The sequence below is a fragment of the Epinephelus moara genome, chromosome 5, assembly GCF_006386435.1.
Source record: "Epinephelus moara isolate mb chromosome 5, YSFRI_EMoa_1.0, whole genome shotgun sequence".
NCBI lineage: Eukaryota > Metazoa > Chordata > Actinopteri > Perciformes > Serranidae > Epinephelus > Epinephelus moara.
The window spans coordinates 44,072,763-44,099,486 of NC_065510.1; the positions used below are offsets into that span (position 1 = coordinate 44,072,763).

At 40.7% G+C, this 26,724-nt stretch overlaps 1 protein-coding gene and 1 long non-coding RNA gene across 8 annotated transcripts in view; one reads left to right on the forward strand and one right to left on the reverse strand.

Annotated features, from left to right (window-relative positions):
- ctnnd1 (catenin (cadherin-associated protein), delta 1) overlaps positions 1 to 26,022 on the forward strand; it is a 42,587-nt gene extending 16,565 nt beyond the window's left edge. For 4 of the 7 annotated variants that reach the window (XM_050044249.1, XM_050044244.1, XM_050044245.1 and 1 more), the window contains 18 exons: positions 52 to 142; positions 362 to 552; positions 826 to 1,081; positions 2,208 to 2,279; positions 6,054 to 6,204; positions 9,338 to 9,539; positions 12,602 to 12,719; positions 13,975 to 14,131; positions 15,618 to 15,635; positions 15,907 to 15,972; positions 16,231 to 16,358; positions 17,512 to 17,662; positions 17,793 to 17,988; positions 18,145 to 18,338; positions 21,474 to 21,521; positions 21,617 to 21,699; positions 23,395 to 23,449; positions 23,900 to 26,022. In XM_050044249.1, the coding sequence (XP_049900206.1) occupies positions 52 to 142; positions 362 to 552; positions 826 to 1,081; positions 2,208 to 2,279; positions 6,054 to 6,204; positions 9,338 to 9,539; positions 12,602 to 12,719; positions 13,975 to 14,131; positions 15,618 to 15,635; positions 15,907 to 15,972; positions 16,231 to 16,358; positions 17,512 to 17,662; positions 17,793 to 17,988; positions 18,145 to 18,338; positions 21,474 to 21,521; positions 21,617 to 21,699; positions 23,395 to 23,449; positions 23,900 to 23,958 (2,236 nt within the window). In that variant the 3' untranslated portion in view covers positions 23,959 to 26,022. Of the gene's footprint in view, positions 1 to 51; positions 143 to 361; positions 553 to 825; positions 1,082 to 2,207; positions 2,280 to 6,053; positions 6,205 to 9,337; positions 9,540 to 12,601; positions 12,720 to 13,974; positions 14,132 to 15,617; positions 15,636 to 15,906; positions 15,973 to 16,230; positions 16,359 to 17,511; positions 17,663 to 17,792; positions 17,989 to 18,144; positions 18,339 to 21,473; positions 21,522 to 21,616; positions 21,700 to 23,394; positions 23,490 to 23,899 lie in introns of all 7 variants that reach the window. The other 3 variants (XM_050044247.1, XM_050044246.1, XM_050044248.1) reach the window with 3 other exon arrangements.
- LOC126390157 (uncharacterized) overlaps positions 1 to 26,724 on the reverse strand; it is a 698,278-nt gene that overhangs the window by 181,002 nt on the left and 490,552 nt on the right. The gene's annotated exons all lie outside the window — the stretch shown is intronic.

Sequence of the window (26,724 nt, forward strand, 5' to 3'; positions counted from 1 at the left end):
TCCATCTCCTCCTATATTCACGCTTAATTTCCCTGTCCCTCCCCTCTCCAGACAAGTCCATCCAGATGGTTACAGTACCCTGGATCCAAGCTACAGAGCCCCCAGCCGGAACCAGCTGGACCCCTATGCGGCTCAGCCACAGGCATGTTTCATTGTCATTGTATTACTTGCTTTTAACACGGTTTGAACTTGGTCTGCTGACATTTCAAGATTCACCTGCTAAATGTGGTATTTTGCTTCCATGCTGTGTGTAAATAATTAAATAGGATTACAGGAGTACACACATTTACAAGCCATAGCATAAGTTTGCCACAGCATTTGGCCTGTAGCTTCTATTATTTTGGATCCTGTCCCTGTCTAGGTTGGGCGTATGGGAAGTGCCATGGAGCTGTCCTCCATTCCGAGGTTTGTCCCAGAGCCGTACGGTCTGGAGGATGATCAGCACAGCATGGGCTATGATGAACCTGACTATGGCATGGGACACCCAGTACACTATGGCACTGTACCCCGCAACCACCATGCATTCCCACATGGGCCCCCACGCAGGACTGGGTAAGTTGAATATTTTTAGAGTGACTCATCTGTGTTTTAGGAATGAGTAACATCTAGATATATGTTATGTGTGTATGCATTGTAGATGGTGTCTTCATCATAATATCATCATAATGTTCCTTCCACAATCATCATATATATATATTTTGTTTCCAAATCACCACTTTTATGATCAACTACAGGGAAACCTCTCTTTTCCACCCTTCCTTTCTGTTTGTATACGTGTTGGTAAAAATATGTTCATTCACATATGTTCTCCTCCTCCCTCCCCAGGAGTTACGAGGGCACTTTAGATGGCGACATGAGCGGTCCAGGAGACATGTACTATTGGGGAGGAGGAGCACCACTGGCCCAAGGTGAAAGAGGTAGCATGGCTTCATTGGACAGCACTCTAAGGAAAGTTCCTGGCCCCGGTGGCTGGCGTCAACCAGAATTGCCAGAGGTTATCGCCATGCTCAACTACAGGCTGGACCCCGTCAGGAGCAACGCAGCTGCATACCTGCAGCACCTCACATATAAGAATGATAAAGTAAGTGATGCAAGCATATATTTATATGCTATAGCTGAAGCTTGCACTCAGTGTAATGTAGACTAGAATACGCATTAATTTAAAGCAATTAGTTGAGGAATGCAGGGGTCAAAATGACATCTCTCATGAATAAAGATGATTAGTCATGTGTTTTGTAGGAATGGTTTAGGCCCGATCACACGGAAAGTGTTTTTTCAGGTTGCAAAACGTGAAGTGCACTGCATTGCCTTTTTTTTTTCTCTGATTTAGTGTCACTTGTAAAAAAAACTTTAAGACCCATGGCTGAACTGCAGAGTGTGCAGTTTCCATGGGAATGCAGCTGGTTTCATATAAAGAAGGTTGAAAAAATGACAACATTAACATGAGAGGGCTGTTGTTCCACAATTCTTGTCTGAATTGTGGTGCTCTGAATAACCAAATATAATATATTTTTCTTCAGTACTCCTAATGAATGGTCCAGCTCGAAAAAAAAACAACAACAAAACAATATGTGGCTGCAGATGCTGATATCAAGGCGGTCCACCACAAATAAATGAATGTGTGGGAAACCCTGCAGTCTCAGGACTACAGTTTGAACTACAACATGTAAAATACTACTCCAATAACATCAAAATAGGCTCACTACATCATCATGAAGTTAATCTTTTTACAGAAGTCATGTTGGGAAATTGGACTGTGACCTCAATATTGATCACAATAATTGTGATTATCATTTTGGCTATAATCGTGCAACCCTACAGTCTGGCAGAAATTCAGCCAGGGCTAAAATCCCGCTTTACATAATGAAACATTGTCTGCTGCTGTCGGTCTGTTTTTGATATCTCCAGATCTCCAGTTATTGACGTGGCAATGTTCAGATTTTGAGAAAAAGTACCAGCGAAAAAAGTTTAAGTGCAGTTTTTTACAATTTTGTGATAGCAGCTAATGCATGCTCAGCTGTCATGGCGGGACCTTTTTATGGATTTGCACCTAGTACTTATTTAATTTATGTTTGAATTGATTGATGTTGACATAATTTGGATTTGCTGGGCTGTTTAAAAACCATAAACTGGACTTCACTTGCCCCCCCCCCCCCCACCATCTACATCACCTCTTACGTCCATATGCCCTACATTTTACTTTCCAGGTGAAGTCTGATGTGCGTCGGCTGAAAGGCATCCCAGCACTGGTCGGTATGCTTGACATCCCAAACAAAGAGGTTTGTTTGCTGACTTTCTCCATGGCTTTGTGTTCATTCCTGACTCACTGTGTTATGATTGGACTGTGGTGAGGTAAAAGTGAGGCTTAAGGTATTTGTATTTAAGGTATAAGTATTTCTTACTTAATAGTAAGACGCTTCATTGGCCTGAGATAAGGTGAACTTGAGACTCAGCACTAATACCAGTTGAAAGGGAAATAGAAATAAGCAATACGTATTTTACTTCTCTTGGTCAGATCCCGTAGGTCAACATTTGGGCTAAATATGGTTTCGTCCAAAACATTCTGTGGTTTTTCTGATTCCCTTTCATTTAGCACAAGCTGTGGCAAAGTTTTGCTGGTCTTTATATGGGCATTACCAGACAAACCACATCATGCATTCCACTCCCGAGGCAAAGAAGCATCTTAATTTCACAATTTATGCTCTACGGTCAGTGACAGGTTTGGAGTTTTGTGTGTGTCTGATGGCTTGCCTGCTGAAAAAATGGGTCAAGCAGCAACTGCATCCTCTTTACGTTTTTAAGGCACTCCAAAGACTCCACACACATTGTGTGTGTATGTTGTGTGAAAAGCTAAGATACAAAACAGCATAATACCATGAAAACATGCTCAACTGTTTAAATTGCACAACATAAATGAATGTGACATTAAAACAAAAAGTGACATGCTTGACATTGACTATACGAAGTTCATAAACTTGTGCTGGTATTAAAATTGTAATTAACATAGTGAAAATATGTTAGAAATGTGGCCAATTAATTTACTATTAATAAGTAGCCGTTTTTACACAGAGATTGCACTATAGGGTCGCTTCAAAGTCCATTCTTTATGCTGCCTTGTATTTTTACTTAGAATTAAACAGTGACAGCATCATGCTTTTCCAGCGTGGGATGTTGAGGTGTGATGGACATGACTTATAACACAACAGTGTCAGCCTCTAAAGTGACATATAACAAATGTGTCAGCAGTGCCTTATTAACAATAACAATGGCATAACATGACAATAACGCTCATTTACTGACATTTACTGCTATATGGTGGCAGATCTCATCCTCTGCTCGGAGGTTAAGGAGCCCTCGGACCTCAGTGTTTTCCCAATTTGACGACATTTTCGCCAGCTATTCTTCTTTTTTTGAGTTAGCCTCTAACTGCTATGAGCTATTTTTTAAAATCCCACGCTGTGGTTTGCACACATAACAAGTCGTCAAAAGTCACACCCGTCCTGCCCATGGTTCCATCGTGCCAGCTGTCCCTTTGAGACAGAGGTTGTTTCACTGCTGTTATTAACTCCGCTGCCAGCTCAGAGGTGGGACCGTTCAGTATCCCGATTCTGTGATAGTACCTTTTCATACAGAACAGCAAGCCGACATAATGGTGTGAAATTCTCTCCTTGAAGAGGCAGTAGCCCCTTTTACACCCCCTGTTCAAGGTGGGAGCATCACATTGTAATGCTGCGTCACCGTTCTCTATATAAGGTACAATCACAGAATCAGGTTACAGTGTTGTCTGGCCTCTGAGCTGGGAGCGGAGGTAGTAACAGCAACGAAATAATGTCTGTTAAAACAGGATAGGTGGCAGGACAGGATCATGGGTGGCATGATTGTGACATTTTGACGATGTGTAATGTATGCAACCCACCGCGGGAGATTTAAAAAGTAGCAGTTAGTGGTTAACTCAGAGAAAAAGAACAGAGGCTGAAAATAATAATAATAATAATAATAACTTTAATTTATATAGCGCCTTTCAAGAAACCCAAGGTCACTTTACAATACATAGTAATGAAACAATAACACCAACAGAGCAGTGCAATACAGCACAAAAAGTACAGATAAGCAACAAAACTATAACAAACAACAGAAAATGTCTGCAAATTGGAAAAACATGAGGTCTGGGAGCTCCTTACCCCCCAAGCAGAGGACGAGATAAGCCGCCATATAACAGAGATGGTACATTTTGGTATTGCCATGTTATGCCTTTGTTATTGTTTAGAAGAAGAAGAAGAAGAAGAACATTTATTTATAAAGCACATTTCATACAGAAAGCAACACAATGTGCTTCACAAAAAAACCCCATGTATAAAAACATAAAATATGAGCACATATTTGCAAAGAACGCAGAAAGACAACAAACAAGAACATGAATGTATGCAAGCATACATGGATGCATCTTATTTAAAGTGCATAGTGATTCTAGTATTTAGTGATAAAAATAATTAAATAAATAAATAAATAAAAAATAACAGGCTAGTTAAAAACAGCAGTAAAGAGAAATGTCTTAAGTTTACGTTTAAAAGAGCTCAGTGTTGGCGCATTTCTGACATTACCTGGAAGGGCATTCCATCTGCTAGGAGCATAGCAGCTAAATGCTGCCTCTCCAGCTTTAGTGCGCACACGGGGAACAACGAGAAGACCATTAGCTGATGACCTGAGAGTTCTCATTGGCTCATATGGCACAAGTAATTCTTTAATATAATTAGGGGCAAGGCCATTCAGTGCCTTATAGGCAATAAGAAGAATTTTAAATTCAATTCTGGCCTTCAATGGGAGCCAGTGTAAGGACTGAAGAACTGGGGTGATGTGTGTATATTTCTTAGTTCTGGTTAAAATACGTGCAGCAGCATTTTGAATAAGTTGCAGTCGTTTGATGGATTTTTGAGGGAGTCCGGAAAAGAGGCTATTGCAATAATCGAGTCTGCTTGTTACAAATGCATGAACCAGTTTTTCAGCATCTGAATTTGTCAGAAAGTCTCGGATTTTTGAGATGTTTTTCAAATGGAAGAAGGATGATCTTGTGACATTGTTAATGTGAAAGTGAAAGTTAAGATCAGCATCGATGACAACACCAAGATTTCTGGCATGTTCTTTGCACTTGAGAGCAGATGAACGAAGAATGGCAGAGACTTCCTGTCTTTTTGCTTTTGGACCTATGATAATGATTTCTGTTTTATCATTGTTTAGCTGGAGGAAATTTTGGTTCATCCATGTATTAATGTCATCGATGCATTTGAGTAGTGTTTCCACAGGGCTCAAATCATCAGGAGAGAGGGAGATATAGAGTTGTGTATCATCTGCATAATTATGGTATTGTATATTATGTTTCTGTATAATGTGCCCAAGCGGAAGCATGTATAAATTAAACAGGAGTGGACCAAGGATTGAGCCCTGTGGGACCCCACAGGTCACAGCAACTTTGTCAGATGCATAATTATTGATGGACACAAAGAAATCCCTGTCTTGTAGGTAGGTAGTGAGCCAGTTTAGGACAGGACCGGAAAGTCCCACCCAGTTATGCAATCTGTCAAGTAAGATCCCATGATCGACAGTGTCGAACGCGGCACTGAGATCTAGGAGTAAAGCACTATCGATGCATATGTTATATGTCACACTAGAGGCCGACACAGTTGTGTTACATGTCACACCTGTTACGTCTCTTTTGATTCTGCAATGCCGGGAAGCAGTCTAAAATTATACATATGAGCGGAGTGATGCTGCAGAAGTTGGGTTCTGTGGAAAAATGTGAAGGTGGCACGAAGAAGGTACTTCATAGTGGCCCGATAGCACGATCTCTGTGTGAAAAGGGCCAGTGTAAAAGGGGCTATAGACAACTGCATTAGTAGAAATGCCAAGACCCATGAAATTTGTGTAGGACAGTCAATCAGTTACAAGAGCACAACACTGTTTTCTACTACTATATGTATTTGAAAGCAGTGCTCTCTTTAAGTGGTACTCCATTATGACTAATGGTTCAATAAGCTGTTGTTGGGTCTTTGTTGTAGGTTCAGTATGCAGCCTGTGGAGCATTAAAGAACATCTCGTATGGCAAAGATCCAGACAACAAGATCGCCATCAAGAACTGTGATGGAGTGCCTGCTCTGATCAGGCTGCTGAGGAAGACCCATGACCAGGACCTCACTGACACAATCACAGGTTAGACACACACGCAACAGCACTGCATGGCCACTGTTCAGCTCAAAAGAAGCAGCACAAACAGTCTTGCAATACTCTTAATTAATTAATTAATTATTTAAATTAAATTAATTATTTTTAGTAGTTTGTTCATGATGAGACAAAAAACATTGTCACTCTATATTCTATAACATATTGAAAATGCAAACATATTAGGGATGCACAGATTGTGAAATTCAGGGACGAGTGAACAAGGTAAACGAATGTTCGTCTGGTAAGTTTGGTACATCCATAAAACATATCATAAAGACACAGGCTATGAAAATAACCACATTTATTTATAGCCTTAGCCTTACTTGTAATATTTGGATATTCCTGTTTCTACAGCTTCTTATTGTATTCAAGTTGTGTGAACATTTTGTTTACATTCATCTGTTTATTTTCTAGACTTGCACCGATTACAATTTTTTGGGCTAGTACCGATTTCCAATTTGCAGAGTGTTTGGATTAGTGCTGCATGATTTGATAAAAATGTGCGATTGCGATTTGAGTGGACAATATTGCGATTTGTGATTAAAGTATAATACATAAATGGCATCATTAGTCTTCTTGCTTGATTCAGTGTTTCCCCTACATTATATTAGGGGGACACTGACCTGACCTGACAGAGTTATTTTATGGACAGACAGTGTCTAAATGACCATCAACAGACTGAGCACAGTCAAACACGCTGTTTGCACAGCAGCGCAGCGCGACACTGTACCTACAGCATGTCAAGTGGACCAAAACAGAGCAAAATTGCTCAATTTTTAATTTGTTATTATATAGTTTGTTATGGAGTCCATGATTTCTCCGTGACACTTAGAGATGTTTGTGTAACTATGCTTTGTTGTTGTTTTACGAGGCTCTGGCGGCTTTCAGTTGTCTCATTGTCTTTAACAATACACGGGCTTGGCTTTCTGTCGCATGCATGCCTTGTACTTTTCTCTGTGCTGTCTCAAGTGCTGATATAGATTGGTTGTGTTGCCGCGGGATGTGGCGACTTTAACTTTTAAACTTTTACACAGCACGTCTTTCCGTTTAATGTTGCCGTACCTGAATCCAATGTATCGCCATTTAATAGACGTTGCGTTTTTTTCGGCACCAACTCAGCCTGTTCATGGTCGTGCTCATGCTCCCCTTCAGCATTTATGTTGGTCACAGCTGCATGCCGGCTGGTCACCTGACCATACGTGCTGCACACACCAGGATAGCTTGTGGGCGTAATGTCAACAAACTCCACACACTACAGGAGAGGCAGTCACGTTCACAGGCACACACGTTAACATTTACTTACATTAAATCGCAAATGGCAGCCTTTTATGCGGTTATGTGATCGCACAGCCTGACATCGCGATTGCGATTAGATTAATCGTGCAGCACTAGTTTGGATGGCCGATTCCGATTTCATTTATTTCAAACCACATTAAAGCACACAAGATATTGCAATATTTTCTATCTTTGCTTTAATAGAACATTTTAACCAAGATACCACCAGCTTTTCAATAATCATCTCAAACAAACAAAAACAGTGACACAGGTTAAGAAACATTTTCCTTTTTGCTCAAATATAACTTCAGGTACAGTATTAAAATAAATAAGTAAAAAAGGCATACATAAATAAAAACATAGATAAATGAAATAATTCTTGGTGTAGAGCATTTGTGGGTAATTTCTTGAATATACAAAAAAGTAAAAATATCTCCTGTGGAAAATTCACACAGGTCTTCAGGATGCGCCCGTCAGTAAGCGCGCGGACACGCGCATCTTCGGCATGCGGACACGTGCCTCGTCAGTTTCAAGCAGCACAGTGCAGCAGTGAGAGCTCCGCTGTTAAGTTTAAAACGGACAATTAACTTTCTCGTCTCCCTTTTGATGTGTGTGCATGAATGATTTAAGGTGAGAAGCTGCCCGTGTTTCACTTCCTCACATCGCCCAAGCCATGAGTTGCACATGTGCGTGTGTGTGTGCGCTGCTGATGTTAACATGATGTCAATCATGCAGCGCGGGGAATTTGACCGCCGTTTTAAATTGGCATATTTTAGACTGACCAGCCGGTCGCAGGTCATGGCCGATCACGTGAAAACCAGCCTGATTCCGAGCACTGCCGATAAATCGCTGCAAGTCTATTATTTTCGATAGGCCTGTGTTTAAGGTGACATTTGGTAAGGTTGAAAGTAGGCTGCATAATTACATGCCTTTGCATTACAAATGCATTTTTATGCCTCCGTGCCGGCGATAGCTGTAGCCGGAGGTATTATGTTTTTGGGTTGTCCGTCGGTCTGCCCTTGCATCCCTACTTTCAACTGTCATTCTCGTGAATGCGATATCTCAAGCCCTTACAAACATTCACTTTGACCACCAAGATTTACAAGGTCAAAGTCAGTGTGACCTCAAGAAACATTTTTTTGACCATAACTCAAGAATTCATACGCTAATTATGGCACAACACAAATGTCAAATAGGATATAATGATGTAGTAATAACATTTTATACCTAAATGGTCAAAGGTCACCTTCACTGTAACATCATAATGTTCTGCAAAAACACTTTTCTGGCCATTATTCAGTGTCATATCTCAGGAACAGAGGGGGAGACATTTGATCAGATACTGAATTGGTGACACTAATCTTGGACGTCCACCTGAAACTGTGCTGATTGTATAGCTCTTCTGTGCTGCTGGGGGGACAATGGATGTGAAGAATCCATGTTTTCACAGACATGGATGTAAACTGGAAGAGAAACTTGACTTGTGCATGGAGGCATACAACCATTGGGCGGTAATTCTAGTTGCATTTGTTTCATTTTTGCTGTGGCTCAGCAGATGAAGCGGGTCATTCACTAATCAAGGGGTCAGTGGTTCAATCCCTGGCTCCTCCAGTCCGCCTGTTGAAATATCCTTAATATCCTAAATTACTCCCAATGGCTGTGCCATCAGTGTGTGAGTGTATGTGAATGTTTGACTGAGTAGCAGGTGGCGCCTTTCATGGTGTCCTCGCCTACCAGTTTATCAAAGTGTGTGTGAATGGGATGGGTGAATGTGACAAGCACTTTGAGTGGTCAGAAAACTTCAAAGGTGCTATATAAATGTAAGTCCATTTTGCATTTTTCCCAGGTACACTGTGGAACCTGTCATCTCATGACTCTGTGAAAATGGAGATTGTGGACCATGCATTGCACGCTCTTTCTGATGAGGTAATGGTGCCCCATTCTGGCTGGGAGAGAGGGAGCAACGGAGCAGGAGGAGGGGAGGAGAACTGCAAGCCGAGGCATCTTGAGTGGGAGACGGCCCTCACAAACACAGCAGGCTGCCTGAGGTACAAAAGCAAGAGCTGATCAGAGCTGGTTGACTGATACTGATGATATGAAGGGGATGGAATGTGGGAGGATTGATGCAGACAAGAGAGGAAGAGGGGAACATGCCAGCTCAACAGACTGGCAGAGCAGTGGGATGTATGAGAAAGGAAAGGAGCAGTGACGAGTTAACAGAGCAGAAGAAAGGAAAACATAGGGAAGTGGTCTAAATGAAGACAGAGGAAAGAAGCTAAGTTCATTTTAACAAACCATTCATATTCAGTTTTAATAGATGGCATTAAAATTTCTGCCTCTGATTGCTCCTCCTATGTTTGGATAATATCCACACAATAACTGCAATAAAAGTATTTTTTTATATAGCTACCCTTTCAGTAGAAAGAAGTACAGTAAGTCAATAAGCATCAAGCACTCCATGCAGGTCCATTATATTCTAAAGTGTAATGTGCACGTCAGACGCCTTTACTCAACTACTAGCATAGCATGTAAACAGGATACCTTATTTAATTTTATATAGTGCTCACTAAAAGACTTAAGGGTGAAAAGTCAGTTATTTTATTAATGACAAATCTGGCTAAGGGAAAGAGAAGCGCTGCCTCACAGTAGCTGCGTGTGAGGAGAGGGTGAAGAGGGGAATTTCAGAGTTTACAGGCAGAAGACAGTGGGGCATTGACTTTTACAGTGTAAACAGTATGCTGTGGCCTGCGAGTCTGTTATCTATGCATTCCCGTGACCACACGGTAATCACAGTGTTCATTTGCACATCTAGAAAAGTATGTGTGAATAACTTGGTAACCTTGAAGATTTAGAAAGTTTGGCATTTGCAGAAATGGTACAAACAGTATCATCTTAGTACACTAAATGAGCAGACACTTGAGTAAAAGATTTTGCTATGTTTTATTTAAAAAAAAAAAAAAAAAGTATATTTGTCATTTTATATAGATGCCAACAGAATGATTTAACATCATACTGGGCACTGATCAGCAGTTTCTTATAGTCTAATTGACAATTGGAAGCAAAAAAAGTGTGACATGGGTTGTGTGACACAGTGAGGCCCCTTCCTAACACATTAACATGCAGATGTAGTTTTTCATAGATAAATGATTAATGTCCACGGCGAATTTGTAATGGTAATGTAGATTGCCTGTACATTGAATTAACTGTACCACTTTACATGAATGGACTGAAAGCAGTACACTGGCTGCACCAGGTTATTCTCCCTGGAATTTTCTACAAAAAAACATAAGCTCTCAAAATATTTAGAATTGGGCATTAGGTAGGGCTGGGCGATATGGACAAAAACTCATATCTTGGTATTCACAGGCTGACTGGTGATACACGATATATATATCGGTATTTTGTACGAAATGGGCAACATGTTTTCAGTTGCAGGTCAAAGCCACATTTGAAATGTCCCAAGCAGTTTTATAAACACAGATTGTGATCAAAATAAAATGCAAAGACAGGGATTTTATTCCACTGTTTGAAAATATGCAGCTGCACAACAGTTACACCTCCAAAACACTAGTCTGCAGCGGAAGTGTTGTAAAGTGTAGTTCATTCAAAACACACATTAAATGTGGCTTTATATTGACAATTTCAAACACAAGTACACAAATCAGCTTCATTAAAACTTGCAGCATTTACAGACAAAGTATTTGTCTTTTGCTGGACACATTTTCCCAACAAATACAACATACTAATGTTATTAGCACAAGCCGGTGGCATTTTTCATTGTTTAAGTTAGCCTAGCGTCTAGCGTGGATTTCCTCTACTCTTATGAAGCCAGGGACAACAGCAGCATTTAACAAAGGTAACGTTACAAAGTTCGGTTCCATTACAACTCACTAGGTTCACTAACAAAACAACTGTCTTATACTAAACACATTTTCCAAACAAATATAATGTGCTAACGTTATTAGCACAAGCTTATCTCATTTTACATTGTATAATTTAGCCTAGCGAAGAGTGGAGATTTCCACTTCTCATATGAAGCCAGGATAAATCACACACACAAAACTTAAAATGCTATTTTGCGGGGGCTTTCTTCATAATTTATTGTTTCTTATCTCTAAAATAAAAGTAAATAAGAGCTTCATTTCCACTGAGGGAAATGGGTTCAGCTTACAAAAATAGGAGGTCTGTGACGCCGGGACGTGCAGGGAGGTGCAAGTCAGGCTAGGGCTCTAAGAATTGTTGCTGGAGAATATATCGCTGTATCGATATACAGTGTTGTCTAAATGTATATCTTGCTTGAAAATATATTGATATATCGTACATAGCCGTTAAATCGCCCAGCCCTAGCATTAGGTGGAGCTGACTTGTACTAATGAGGAGAAAGATAACTGCAGTGGGTAAACACACTCTCAGTAGCAACAGAGATTTTCTGAAACAGTGCTAAAATGCTTGTATGTACGGAGATTGTTTTCAGTTAAAAACACTGTTTAAAAATGAAAACGTATTAGTGTGGATGTGGCCTTAGTCTGCAGTTTAGATTCTGATTGTTTGCCGACTGCAAAGTGTAAATAAACTTACTGAATTGTGAAGTGAAGTGAAATCGGTGCCCCATGCTGTGGAAGGGAATGTGTCCTGGTATTGTTTGAGAGGGCGTGTGTGTCACTGAGACAAACAGGCCAGCACAAAAGACCAAGGCTGAATATCATTCCACAGAGTTTTATTCCTCATGTTCCTTTCTTTACATGCCTTCTACATCAGCGAATAAAGAACGAACTTGTCTTAGTTTGCACATTTCCATTAATTCAGTCTGTAAGTAGGACTGAGTAAGAGAGCAGTTAAAGATATTGGTCCAGAGCTGTAACTTGATCTCACCAAACTGTACTCTCTTTGTAAACCAGTAGATTTAACAGGAGCTTCATTCAAACCACTCCTGGGGGGCGTTTTCAAGCGTTGTGTGCTGGAATCCTTTTGTAGTCACTAAAATTGACTCTTTCCTGTCCCCTTTAACCTCTTATGTGCCTCAATTATTTCTTCAACATTTCAAACTGCTAATCCATGTTTTGTTTTACATTTACGTTTCTCCTCTTCTCAACTTTCCACTTGTCTTAAGAAATGTGAGCTCAGAGCGAAGTGAGGCAAGGAGGAAGCTGAGGGAGTGCACAGGATTGGTTGATTCGCTCATGTACATTGTCCAGTCCCAGATTGATTGTAAAGATGTCGACAATAAGGTAAGTGTACCTCTGATTTTTTTGACATTAGGGGGATCTGCACCAATTTTACTCATCAGTCTATTTACAGGTCTATTGCAATCTATTTACATTAGCATAATGGCCAAAAGTACATGGGACACGGTCGTGCTGCAGCAGAGCGTGTCCATTATCCTCAATCTAAGCCGCTGCACTGTTCACGAAAACAGCACTTGCCTGCTTGAACGTTACTTTTACTTGGCTGGTCTGTTTTTTCTTCTCTATGCGTGGCTCTGCAGCCCCCCAACAGGTAAAAACTACATAGAACTGTGTAAAAAAACAAGTACAGTCTGTTTACCAATAATAAAAATGAATACCTCATTGTACCAAAGGCAGTGTGAAGCAGCAGAGCAACCTTGTGTGTGTTTTTACATTTCACATTCAAATAAATCGATCAAATCAGCGCATTCTATAGTTAAAACGATCTAGTTGATTAGTTCAGTACTACTTACTATAGTGTACACGTCCAAACCCTGCATAAAAAACTGCATTATTACTTGACAAAACTCAATATGCACACAGTGACTCTGGCAGCAGCCACACACTGCAAAGACAGAGTCTGTGTAGCAGGTGAAAAACCCCAATCCGCTCCATCTATGTGATGTGAGGCAACCGCTCCCCATGTAGTTTGGCTGTAACACACCCGAATCTCTTATCAAACTGTTGGTGGTTGAGATGGTTGTAATTTATTCATGAGTTAAAGCAAGAGGGTGAGAGATGCACTTACAATGAGAAACTGTAAGATTGTGCAAGAAACTGTATGGACTGACCATTTTTATTGCATTTTGTAATGAATTTCAGTTATATTGAAAATCTCTGAAATATATGAATTTCAAATTTTGTAAAATAACTGCTTAAGCCTTTACAAAGAGAGCTTACATGTATGAACCTTTAATTTAAATTGTAGACCAATTCTATGTATTTAGGCTTATTGTTTCAAATGTGTGTACTTTAGTTGTTTTTTTTAAATTGTTTTATGCGAGACAGATTTTTATTTACCACTCAGACACATACGGATTTTTAATACTATGTTCAACCTACCTTTTTTTGTAAATTAGTTGTTCAATAAAAGGAGGAAAAAGAAATAAAAAGCACCAGGACCATGAAACTGAAGCAACTAAAAAACGAAACCTTACAGTGAGAAACTTTGCAGGGAGAGTTTTTATTTTCTTATTTTCTTCTTTTTTATCCTCTCATATCTTGTCTCCATCCCACCGTTTTCCCTCCATCTTTGCAGTTGATAGAGAACAGCGTGTGTCTGCTGAGGAACTTGTCCTATCAGGTGCATCGTGAAATCCCCGGCTGTGAGCGCTACCAGGAGGCCGTGCCCATCAACCAGGGCCCCGCCCCCTCTAGCCAGAAGAGCGGCTGCTTCAGCTCCCGCAAGAGCAAAGGTCTGTGTCAGAGAGGGAGAGACAGAGACATGGGCTCTATTTGCTCTGTCCGTAAGAGGAACAGTTGCGATGATGTCACTGTTGACAGTAGTCTAAACCAAAACACGCGCACAGACACGCACACACTTGCACAAACAATACTACCCGCACAGGAATGTTAACAATTTTCCCGACTGCGAGAAAGCTCATCCTCTCTGCTGCGGCTCTCTGTTTGTGTTTCACTGAGAGTATTGATTTGTTGTTTTTTTCAGCCACACACCACCTTTCTGCTGTTCGGTGGCTTTTACTATTTTCTAAAATCATTTTGAGGTGAACATCTGTCAACACTCATATGAATAACTCATATGCTATATGTCCTCCCTGGTCGTTTTCTTTGTTCTTTGTTAATTTTCTTTTTACTTGGATACATTGGGGCTATGTAGAAACAATGTAATCACTTCATAAAGGCGTTGACTGTCCATGCTAACAATACACAAAGATAATGATCGATTGTGATCGATTCTCTTTAACAGCAACCTGTACAGGAAAACAGCTCAGCTTTGCTTTAATCAGAATTTTACATGACATCAGACTAGATTTCACATTAAGGTATAAAAGACAGAATGATTCAGTTACTGTATGAAAAATACGATCATCAGTGTAGCTGACTAGCTGCTATGCAAGACAGACATACTTGTGATCTCTCTTCTTGGGGAGCATACAAGAAATGTCTGGGATCACTGATGTTGTGCACTGAGTATCAGCTTATTGGTTAGATAAATGCTTTTCTATATATTTATAATTTCTAGGTGTTTTGCATAGAAACATATCATAGTAGGTGTGGATGATACATAGAATATACTCTATGTATTGCAGCTTGTTCCACATGGGATATGTAAAATGACTATATCATGAACATCGCGATTAAAGCAACCAGATCCAGACCACTACTATATTTAGTTGCATTTTGTGACCATGCAGCTCTCCTGCGACTGACATCTGACTGTTGACTGAAAACTTCAAGCTCACAGCAAAAACATCAAAACTTTCTGCCCAAGATGAGCGGGGTGCTTCAGAATAAAAGCACTAGTAGTTCTGCTTTTATTTTGATTTATTTAATTCTAACAATAATTGTAACTATTATAACAATAATTATTAGTATAGCAAGCCGTATCGCCCAGCCCTTTATTATAGCTGCAAATTCTCAAAGTGATACTGTACAGAGCAGTTACAATGTGTATATAGAATGGTTACATGAGCTGCTGTGTTCTTTGATTTGCTTTATTTGGCCTTTATACTTGGCATGTCATGTTGCTGATTTGTGTGTGGTGGCAGCAGTGCTATTGGGATCTAAGCAGGTGTTAACTTGGTGGCTCAGTTATGGCTGCTTTCCTCTTACTGTAAATGCTCTCTCTTCCTCCTGTTCTGACTTTCTCTTCTCCCTCTTCACCCCTCCTTCTTCTCCTCCCTCCTCTATCCTTCTCTCCCATTTTGTGCTGGGCTACAGATGAGTGGTTTTCCAAAGGTAAGCTTTTTGCCTCTGTATGACTGCACTTTGCTTCTGCTGCCTGTCGTTGTCGTTGTTATTGTAGTAGTGATAGAGTAGCTGAGCTAAAAGGTCAGTGTTACTGTCTCATCACTAACATGCATGCCACATGCATCTCAGTTTTTGGTCATAGCATACTGTATGTTTAACAAAACTAGAACAAATATACTAACAGTAGAACTAGTTCTCTAAAATCAGTGTACCATATTTAGTTTCTTTGTGTTTCTAAGGCTGCCATGTTTGATTCCAGGTAAGAAAGAGGAGGATGCAGCTGCAGACGTAATAGACATTCCAAAGAGGACCACACCTGCTAAAGGTAACACTTTTACTAAACGTATCATACAGTACAGCACAAACTGAAAAAAAATGCATTTTTCAAAACATTTATTCTTGTCCCTCTTAAACCATCTTTAACCTCCATTTGTGCATCTTCCTCACCTCTTCATCTCCCATGTTTCTTCTGCATATTCCCATCAATCACTCCTGCCATTTGCACATTCTTCTCCATGGTTCGCCTCCTCCTCCTCCTTCCCTCTTCCCCACTCTCTTCCTCTGTCTCCTCTCTTTGCCGTAGGCTATGAGCTGTTGTACCAGCCAGAGGTGGTCCGCATCTACACTTCTCTGCTAAAGGAGTCCAAGAACCCCACTGTGCTGGAAGCCTCCGCTGGAGCTGTTCAGAACCTGTGTGCCGGGCGCTGGACTGTAAGAACTGCTTTCCATTGTTATTTTGTACCATTTCACCAACAATCACTGTGCTGAGTAAACACAGTGGTTGTTGTCTTTGATTGTGGGAATCTGAATAAACATGAACATAGACCTATACGTAACTGTTACAGCTCACGGAGCTTGCAAGTAGAGTTGGTTGATATTGAAATTCCCCCTACTGATGATGTATCTTGAAGAAAAACAATATTAGCCAATATTATTGTTAGCTGAAGAGAGAGCTGCACAGCGCACGTATGGCTTTTTTCCATACATATACTGCCTTGGCTTGACTCCGCTTGACTTAGTTTGACCCTGTGTGTCTGGGTTTGCGTCTCCATAGAGTGGTGCAGGAATATGTTCTAAAACCCAAAAATGAGTTGGCATTTTTACACTCCTGGTTCCCTCATCTCAAAGTCAATGGGTTTTTGGTTAAGATGCCTGAAATAAGGTCTGTGGTTAACACAAGCTTAAGAGACTTTCACGTTTTGTTCTATGACATAAAATAGGTCAGCAAATACCCCACTTGTGGATTTTGAAGCTTTTGTATGTCTTAAAAAAGTAGGTTGTAAATAGGTGGCTAAATGAGACTACAGAACATCATCACACTAACCACGGCGGTACAGCCTCGTTGTGGTGGTGATATTAAGTCATGCGACCATGGTGTAGTTTGTTTATAGCCCAATGTTCAGCCAGTTGAATTGAAGATTACTTTCCTAAACAAAATCTGTAAGACTCAAACTGTTATTTTTTGCCATGGAGCTTATTTTCAGCAATGATCCAAAATCCAGTGGAAAAATCCCATTAGTTTTTTGACAAAGGAACCAAGACAACCAAAAGAACTGAAAAAGAACTGATATGAGTATTGATAAAATACCGAATCGATAAGGAGTATCGATAAGCATAGTAGTATTGATAAGATCTTAACAATACCCATCCCTAAAATTGACCATTTAATGTTTGTTTGTACACAATAGTGGCAGAGGGCACTTGTAAAGCAGTTACATGTCTCTTCAGGGGAGCACCTTTGGCATTTGCTGTTCAACATTTTGACTGGGCGGTATCACAAAATTACTGCAAATGTGCACAACATTATATGAAAGGTAGAGTATTTGGTCCCCTGATTTGAATGTGAAAACAAATGTGTGTCTAGTATGGGAGATACATCCGTGCCTTGCTGCGCCAGGAGAAGGGTCTACCCATGATGACTGAGCTACTGGCCCACGGCAACGATCGCGTTGTCCGCGCCATGTCTGGAGCCCTCCGCAACCTTGCCATTGATGCACGCAACAGAGATCTGCTAGGTGAGACTTGGAGCACTCTGTGTGACCGAGCTAGTCCTACTGTCACAAGGATTTCTTGTATCAACAGGATAGCATCCATCTTAAGTGCGTTTTGATTTTAAACACTCTGTCTGTACTTGTGTGTTGTCAGGTAAACATGCAGTGCCTCACCTGGTGGCCAACCTACCTGGCGGTGGTCAGAGTCAGCCGGTGCGAGCGCTGTCAGAAGAGACGGTGGTGTCAGTATTGAGCACACTCCATGAGGTGTTGGGCTCCAGCCTGGATGCAGCCAAGACCCTCAGGGCCTCACAGGGAATCGAGAGACTGGTGCTCATTAACAAGGATGGGTAAGGGATGATTTCTAAGGTTCTTTTCTGTCCATGTCTACATGTTTGTTGTTGAACCTGCAGTTTTGAATTACTTGCCTGCATTATGCATGCCTTATATGGCCTGTCCTGTCCTCTTTTTAACTCTCTGACTGCCCTGTTTACTCGGATCACCAGTAATCGTTCTGAGCGGGAGGTGCGTGGGGCTGGCCTGGTGCTGCAGACAGTGTGGGGCTACAAGGAGCTGCGGCGCACTTTAGAGAAGGACGGCTGGAAGAAGACTGACTTCATGGTCAACCTAAACCCTCCTAGCAGCAACACGAGGGCCAATGGAGGATATGAGGACAGCACTCTGCCACTCATAGACAAAGGTCAGGAAGCAAAATGGAAACACATTAGGGGTGTAACAGTTCACAGAATTCCCAGTTCGGTTCAACACAATGCATTGGTGTCATGGCTCGGTACGTTTTCCATAATAAAGCAAATAGTAGAAATTTCCCTGATTATTTTTAAATTTTTAATTTATAAAAAATAACAAAGTATGACACTTTTTACTTTGAACAATGAAGGAGCTATATCTGAGTGACCAATCTTTTGAGGTGTCTTCATAGCAGCGTATAAAACAAAAAAGGCTCTTTACAAAATATAAAATGTAATAGTACTGGTAGCAGTAGTAGTAAATACAAAGAAACAAATCTTTTTCTGAAATTAAAGAAAAATGTCCTTGTTTTTTTTTTTATGTATTAAAACTAACATAATTTGAGCTTTTGTTTTTTGTATGAAGCAGGGATTATCGTTCGGCTGAAATGGGCTTGTAAGGGATTGTTGTAACAGCAATTAATTACATTAAGCATTGTTAATAAAGCCTGCGTTTTCCACTACAGAGAAGGGTTTCATATCTGCGGTTATAAGTATACCAATCATTGCAGTGATTTCTTCAGTTGTGTTTGAATCAGTGGCTGCCTTCATGCTGTGAGGATAACACTGGCTTGTAGTGTGTGTCTGTTGCTCCTTGTTTTTGTCTAGTTTCACTTATTGACACAATAGGGTGACGTTGGTATAAATGAGTTGACATGTTTGAAGTGTTCCCACCAATGTAACTTACTGTCATGTAGAAGACGCGACATACCGTTGTGTTTTTATCCACCACTTTGTCTCACCATCACCCTCGTAATTCACAGCAAAATTAGAGTGGCTCTAAACACCAGATCCTGTGGGTTATCAGGGGGCCTTCTGTTTCTGGTCAGGTTATGGTGTTACTATCTTGCAGCAAGCTAAGTTAGCGTGGCGTGCCTCCCAGTGGGTCTCACTGGAGTAGAATGTATTTTCCAAATGTATTAGGATATGTAAACGTATTGTTGGGTTTGTACTGCGTACTAAATCTGAAGCCTTGTCCTGAATGGTTCAAGAGAGTACCCCAGGAATGAGTCCTAAAACTCGGACAGGAGTGAGTATTTACCACTCCTGGTTCCCTTGTCTCTCAATGGATATTTAAATGGGTTTTTGGTGAGATGCCTAAAACAAGGTCTGTGGTTAACATAAGCTTAAGAGACTTTGACGTTTGCTTCTACAACATAAAATACGTCAGTAATTCCCCCACTGTGAATTTTGAAGGTTCAGAAAGGCAGTTGCTAAGAGGCTAAATGAGACGACGGAGCATCATCACATTGTATGCTGTGCTGCACACGGCTTTACAGTCTTGTTATGGTGATGAAGTTAGCTCATGTAACCGTAGTGTAGTTTGTTTGAGAGCTCAACGTTAGCGTTTTACTTCTGGTGATTGCATTTAGGCTTCAGTAATCATGAACTTGGTGTTCAAGTGTGAAGATGACCATGCTGAACAAAATGTTTAAGTATCATAAACTTTTGTATGTCACAGACCTTTTTTCTGCAATAATCTAAAATCCAATGGAAAAATCCCATAGGTTTTTTGACGAAGGAACCCAGGGTGACGTTAACTGACATGTTGGCCTACACAAAATCACCTCTGGGGCACTCAACACAAATACACTTATTGTTGCACCATGTAAAGTGTACTGCTGGAAGCAAGTGTCTCCTGTTTTTAGGTGTCATGTCCAGTTTAAATATTGTTTGAATTAGTAGTATTTTCACTACATTATTTTTTTAACAGTAACTGCAAACACAAAAAATTACCTCTTGCTTTTGTGTTTGTAATGCAGCATACAAACTACTGCTTAGAGTTAAACTTTTATCAATTATTCATTAATTTGCATTTTTGTGTTACTGTTTAATTCTCTAAGGCATGGTACCTAAAAAAACCCCAATCCAACACAGATTCATCTATGTCTGACTTATCATTTCACTGTGCACACAGGTCCAGTTCTGATTCCTTTGAAGGCTTATTAAATTTGAAAGGTTGATTTGATTAGCAGCCCTTTAGGTAGGGTAGTGAATATGTTTTTTAGCAACATAAGTCCAGTACTTCACTATCACTTTACTCTGCTTCAAATTCTACAAATGTAACTGTGGCAGTTTCGCTGAATCATCACTCCTTACAACATAGTACGCTGTGTTTCTATGTGTTGAAGTTAATAAGTTGTTAATATGATAATAGGCTGTTTGCAGACTTTGGAGTCTTTGGAGAAGTTTCAGTTCAAGGCTCTCTAAGTCTTCCTGAGCTTGAAAAGTTTTTGTCACATACAGCAAACATCTCCTCACGATCCGCTAGCTACATGTGCTCTGAATATGCTGTGAAAAAGTCTGGTCTCTGCAAATGGCAACAAAAACACTTTGGTCCAGGCTGCACCAACCAGCCAGCGCGAGACCAGCGAAAGCAAGCACACACACATGAATGCGGTGCCCATGTCTCACGGTCTCGCGCAAGCGCACACACGTGAACTCGGTGCCCAGAGAGGCAGTTAGAGCTACAGGCTACAATGAGGCTAAAAGGCGAGCTAGCTCCGTTGTGTTTGATAACATTGTTGAACATGAACAGAAGTGAAGTGTTTATGGTGCCATTTGCAGAGCCTGGGCTGCCTACAGAGACCGGACTTTTTCACAGCGTATTCAGAGCACATGTAGCTAGCGGATCGTGAGGAGATGTTTGCTGTATGTGACAAAAACCTTCCAAGCTTAGGAAGACTAAGAGAGCCTTTAATTCTTGCAGGTTTGCCTTGACCTGCTTGGTGTGCAAGACCTTTAAGGGTTTACAACAGTGGAGCATTTTAGATAATCTCAGCCAGGGTTGTCAGTCCCAGCATTTATGTTAAAATATCTCTTAAATAGATTCAAAAGCTCGTTGGCACTGACATTAAGGACCTGAAACCCCACTTTTTACACAGCAAAGTTACATAAATTCTATATTTGCAAATACTAGCTGGCTCATATCTGACACTTGACACTCCCACAAACACTCACACGCGTACACACACACTGTTCTATCTTTGGCAGCTGATGGTGTGGCTGTTAACACTGTCTCTCTGTGGGAACAAAAACCTTTAACATTACATATTCATGCCCATTGTTTTTGTGTCTTTAACATGCAGGGGGCAAAGAGGACCGGGAAATGATTCCAATGAATGACTTGGGACCAGGTAAGTGTGTCAACAGAAACACACACACACACACACACACACACACACACACACACACACACACACCTTGTTTAACATATGTTTTTCCTCTTCAGATGCATACTCCACACTGGACCAGAGAGGGAGAAGGAACACTCTGGATAACACACTCGAACCTGCTGACAAAGATGCAGTACAGGTAAAAATTGGCACGCACACACCCGCTCATACCACACCCTTCCCACACACATAACCCTCTTAACTCTCTCCCTCCTAACATAAACTCTACTACATACTTCCTTTCACCCTTTACGAACCTGAGTATAAGTTCAGAGCTTTCTAGAAAATTAGAATGTGTGAGACTAATAGTAGAGACAAGATTATGATTTTCAAAAGTGTGTTTAAGACTTACTTGCTGTAAACCAGTCCTTTGCAGGATGTTACTTTCTGTTATCCTATCATCTGCACATGCTGTTTGCCTCTGCATCATCTCTGTGAATACTCCCAGTTCATTCAGGAGATGTCAGTGTGGAGTCTGTGCCATCACAAAGTAGAAAAATGTTTTTCAGATTGGATTGATAACACATCATCACCTAGCTGAAAAGATGTCAATGGTTGGAAAAGTGAAACTGGTTAATTATGTACAACACACCTTTTGAGTAGGGATGCACAAAATATATAGGGCCAGGATTATCAGCCGATAAATGGGAATTTATGTTATTGTCCTTCCAATAATAAAATTATAGCCAACAGAGCCGATAATACAAAGCCAAATTGCTGTCATTGACTTAACTGCCACAGCTGCTATACTGCCTATAAACACAGAGAAGAGGAAGAGGAGGCACAGCATGCTAACTAGAGAGCCAAACATGTTGTCCCCAGTGTGGACGTTTTTCACAGTTTTAGAGGAAGACACCATGATTTTGCTGGGGGTCTGATCCCTTTCTGTAGCTGTCATTACACTGGATAGATGCAGCGCTGAAGGACTGTCCCTGGAGCCACTGCCTTCCAGGTGAATGTTAGCCGTATGATGCTAACAGTTAGCCCTGTTACTGTGTGTGCAGGCGGACGGCGGGGTGCCCTACTGGCTTGTGATAAACAGAGAGGGAGAGAGAGCAGATCAAGGCAGGGCTTTGTGAATCAATACGCTGTGTGAGGAGCTACAATAATATCAGAGTTAACCCTTTTTAAATGGTGAAAAAAAGGAAACTAAAAATTTGGCAGGTCAGTGTTGATATTGTGACAGGCTCTCACAAATAAATCATTGTATGGCAAATACAAAGCCTTTTTGTATTGAAGGCTGCACTTACTTTAATTACTTGTGTAAAACACATTGACATGTCTGATTTGACACATTTGTCAAAGCGTTTAATTTGAGGTTGTAGATTTAAGGATGATACACAGAGCAACATACTCTCTACCTGCTGGAAATATTAGCGTGTGAACGGACCTGCTCTCACACACACCCATAGACAGCATGTTGATGCATGTCTTGTTAAAGCACTGTGGTTGATCTGTGTCTTGCACATAATTTCTCACCAGTATTTTTTCTCTCCCTGGCACATGACCTAACATTAAACTAACCTTTATAACCCTTCTTTCTTTTCTCACCTCACACTCTTATTTCCACATGTTCCTCTTTCTCTCTTGCTGTTCTTTTCTCCTTCGACTTTCTTGCCCTGTTTTGTGTCTCCTCACCTTCTTTTGGATTTTCACACTTAACCCTCTTATTTGTGTTTTTGCCCCCTCCTTGCTGTGTCCTGTCCCTCTGTTTGTGATCTTTGGTGTCTTTATCCTTCTCTCTCCTCTGTATCTACCACACACTCCTACGCTTCTCTCTCTCTCTCTCTCTCTCTCTCTCTCTCTCTCTCTCTCTCTCTCTCTCTCCTCTCAGGGAGGGATGTATGGGGAGAGGCAGGCCTCTTTGCCTCTAATGGATTCTTACGATGGTTAGGCTACACCCACTGTCACACTGCATGTCAGCGCATGGTATGTGTGTCCCACTGGCTGCCCCTCTCAACTCACTGCATGGCCTAATATATTAGTTGTGTATTAAGAGCTGTGACTTTCTGTGTGTTTGACAGTGACCAGTGTTTTCAGTGAGCTTCCATTGTACTGTATTTGGACTGTTTTTGCTCCCCCTGCTGGTGAAAAGTGTCAGTGATTTTAGTTCTCCCAAGATTTTTTTTCTCTCTGCACAGTTTGTGTAGCTGTTGTCTAACATGTGGTGACTTTGTTGCCAGCAGCCATTATTGTGTGTTATACTTTCTACTTTTTTTAAGCCTCTGCTGTGAATATGAATTTTAAATGTGTGATTCCTCCCGTCGAGGCTTAGAATGCCTCACATTAGCTGCTCCACATGATCCACTCTCTCACTTGTGCCTCTTCTTCTCTCGCAGAAAAACTGATTGTGTGCATCACAAGACGACAGCCTCCTCCCACCTACTGCCCTTGCTAAACTGACAATGGGGGACCACTACACTACCGATGGGACTAAACTCCATCCTTTACGCTCAACTCTTCTGTCCCTCTTTACTCATTTGCAGCTTTTCTTTCCCCTGTTTCCCCTTGTGACATTCCTCCATAGCAGCTGACAAACGAATGAAACCACACAGAATAACTGACGTGGATCTACGCTCCCTGTGGACAACTGGACGAGACACTAAGACCACTTTGTGCTCTGCGAGCCCCTGAACTTCAAAATGCTAACCACTCAATCAGATACCACAGCCACAACACTACATATCCACACTACACTATATAACACTACAGCCTGCCTGGACAACACTAATTCTCTCCTGGGCAAAAAGCAGAGACTGTGGCTTCAACATTTCTATTTCTTGGAGGTCGGAGCGTAGTCTTAGAATAATTAAGCTCATTAGAAAGAACTGTGGGATCAGAACAGGACACTTGTGGTGAAATTTTACGTAAATGGCTATTACACTGTTTTCAAGAAATCAAGGAAATGTGTCTTTTTCTCTCTCTGATGGTTAAATACTAGAACATTTTTTTTCCTACCACTGAGAACCAATGTTTAATGATCTAATCAGATATGTGTAAAGCTTCTGCTTCTGTTTTAGTAGTGGTTGTTCCTCTTCTTGCCTTGCGCTGTACCACAGTAATGGACATGTGCCAAATGACACTGCTACTGCTGCGACTGTCAAACGCAAGAAGTTCAGACACTCAGACTTTTACTGCAGCTACACTGAAAACTGTCATCTGCTTTGTTTTGTGTGCAGCTTGTGTCGGTGACAGTCCATCGCCAAGATGCATGGGGATTCAGCCTTTTCTCTATTTGATTGTGATCCATAGACATAAAGGGGTGGAGGTCCCTTTATGGATATTCCTACAGAGGAGACAAATTCTTTTCCATCTCCTTGGAATGGACAGTATAGTATATGTTTCTAAAGTGATGTTTCTGTTAAATGTAAGCACCATAACTTTGTAATTCTTGGAAGATATCACAGGATTCATGGGGGGCATTTTCTTGTATCTGCAGGTCTGTAATCTTATGAATGTAAATACAAGACTGTCTGTAAATGCATGTGTGTGGGCTAACTGGAGTGCCTCACTCATTCAGGATAGGTCTGATGGGTGTGCCCAACATGACATGGGTAACAAATCAAGGTGTGTTTTTTGGGGGAGTACTGTATATGGAATTCATCAGTTTTCTATTCTGCAAAATAATGGAATATGTGAACCTGTATGTATGTAAGAGTTGACTTGTGTTATTGGAATGATTTTTCCAGGTATAAGACTCCTGAGTTCTGTATAATTTACGGCTCCACAAACCCACAGCCTATTTGGCTTTAAGACTACAGATCAGTACATGGGAGATGTTTCTGCCCTCATTTCTTACGTACAGTGCTCGTTCTGTAGAAGATGGCATACCGGTATTCTTAGTGCAGAGTGAGATGTAGATACTTACTGACTGGATGATTAAAAGAAGCACTAGGGGGCATAATGTGTGTTTTTCTTCTTCTTCTTTTTTTTTAAAAAAAAAAAAAAACCTTTCCTTTGTTTTCCATGCCAATTGAAACGTGACAGGATGCCTCATTTTCTCAAAGTTGCCTTCAAGAGTGGACTGACTAAAAGAGGAGAAATGGAGGAGAGCAAGGGTTTGTGATAGAAATCTCCATGTAAGGAGGCATAGACCTGAATTTACCATTAGATAAGTGGGGAAAAAAATAAAAGCACATTTAAACTATATATACAAGAGAATATTTGTTAATTTTAATGGTTTTATGTATTTCTTTTTTTTATATTGATTTGGGTTTAACTGTTTTGGGTGCTCTTGGTGAACGCATATGCAATCAGTTTTTATGTTTTGATTGATCTTAATGAAATGATAAAATCCTCCAACAGAGTCATCAGATACTGGAACACTAATGGAAAAATCTGATTCTGGACTACACCTTAATCTCTTTGCCTTGGCTCTTAAAGTTGCACATTCTCATTTATGAATGAATTATGTAACTAGCAATACTGTTTTTAATAAAAAAAAGAAAATGATTTCTCACAGCCTTTGTATTCTTCGGCCTGTTGTTTATCATATTGTTTTATAGTGAATCAGGAGCCTGAGCTTTTGTTTGGCCATGTGTCGTAGTTTCCTCATGATCATTCCACAGAGATGCCAGGTGGGGGCGCTTTGAGTTTGCGACTCAATAACGTGGGAGCGTGTTAAACATGTAATGCTGATGTTACTTTAAGGCTGGGTTTTAATCCTATGTAACTTTACTGTCATGGTTTAAGGTAAAGTGTAAGTGCACAGAACACCTCTGCTCGTGCAACAAAGAATGCAGCTGGTAAGTAAAACTTAAATGCTAATGTTAGCTTATTTTAGCTGCGCTGTGTAGAGTTAACGTTAGCTAACATCACCGGTGACCTTTAATGGGATACATTTGCAAACTGTTGTTTGTGAGTAAGGTGGACATTGCCTATGTATTTTTTGTAAAATCATCGTTTTTTAATCATTTGAAGATACTGACCGGCTAAAGTTTAACAATGTAATGTCATGTAAGCGGGAAAATCCAGTATTCCCGTAGAAGTAAAATGTCGGATATTTAAATGCAGAGTTCACCGACGTTGAGCGCAGTTGTTCCCCTCCACGTGCTGCGTGACGGCTGCCACCTGCTCCCAGTCTAAAATAAAGGCTGATACACGAGCCAAGCTAAGCCACCTAATGCTAGGATATGTTGTTGTGTTGTTTTTCTTTTTTCCACCG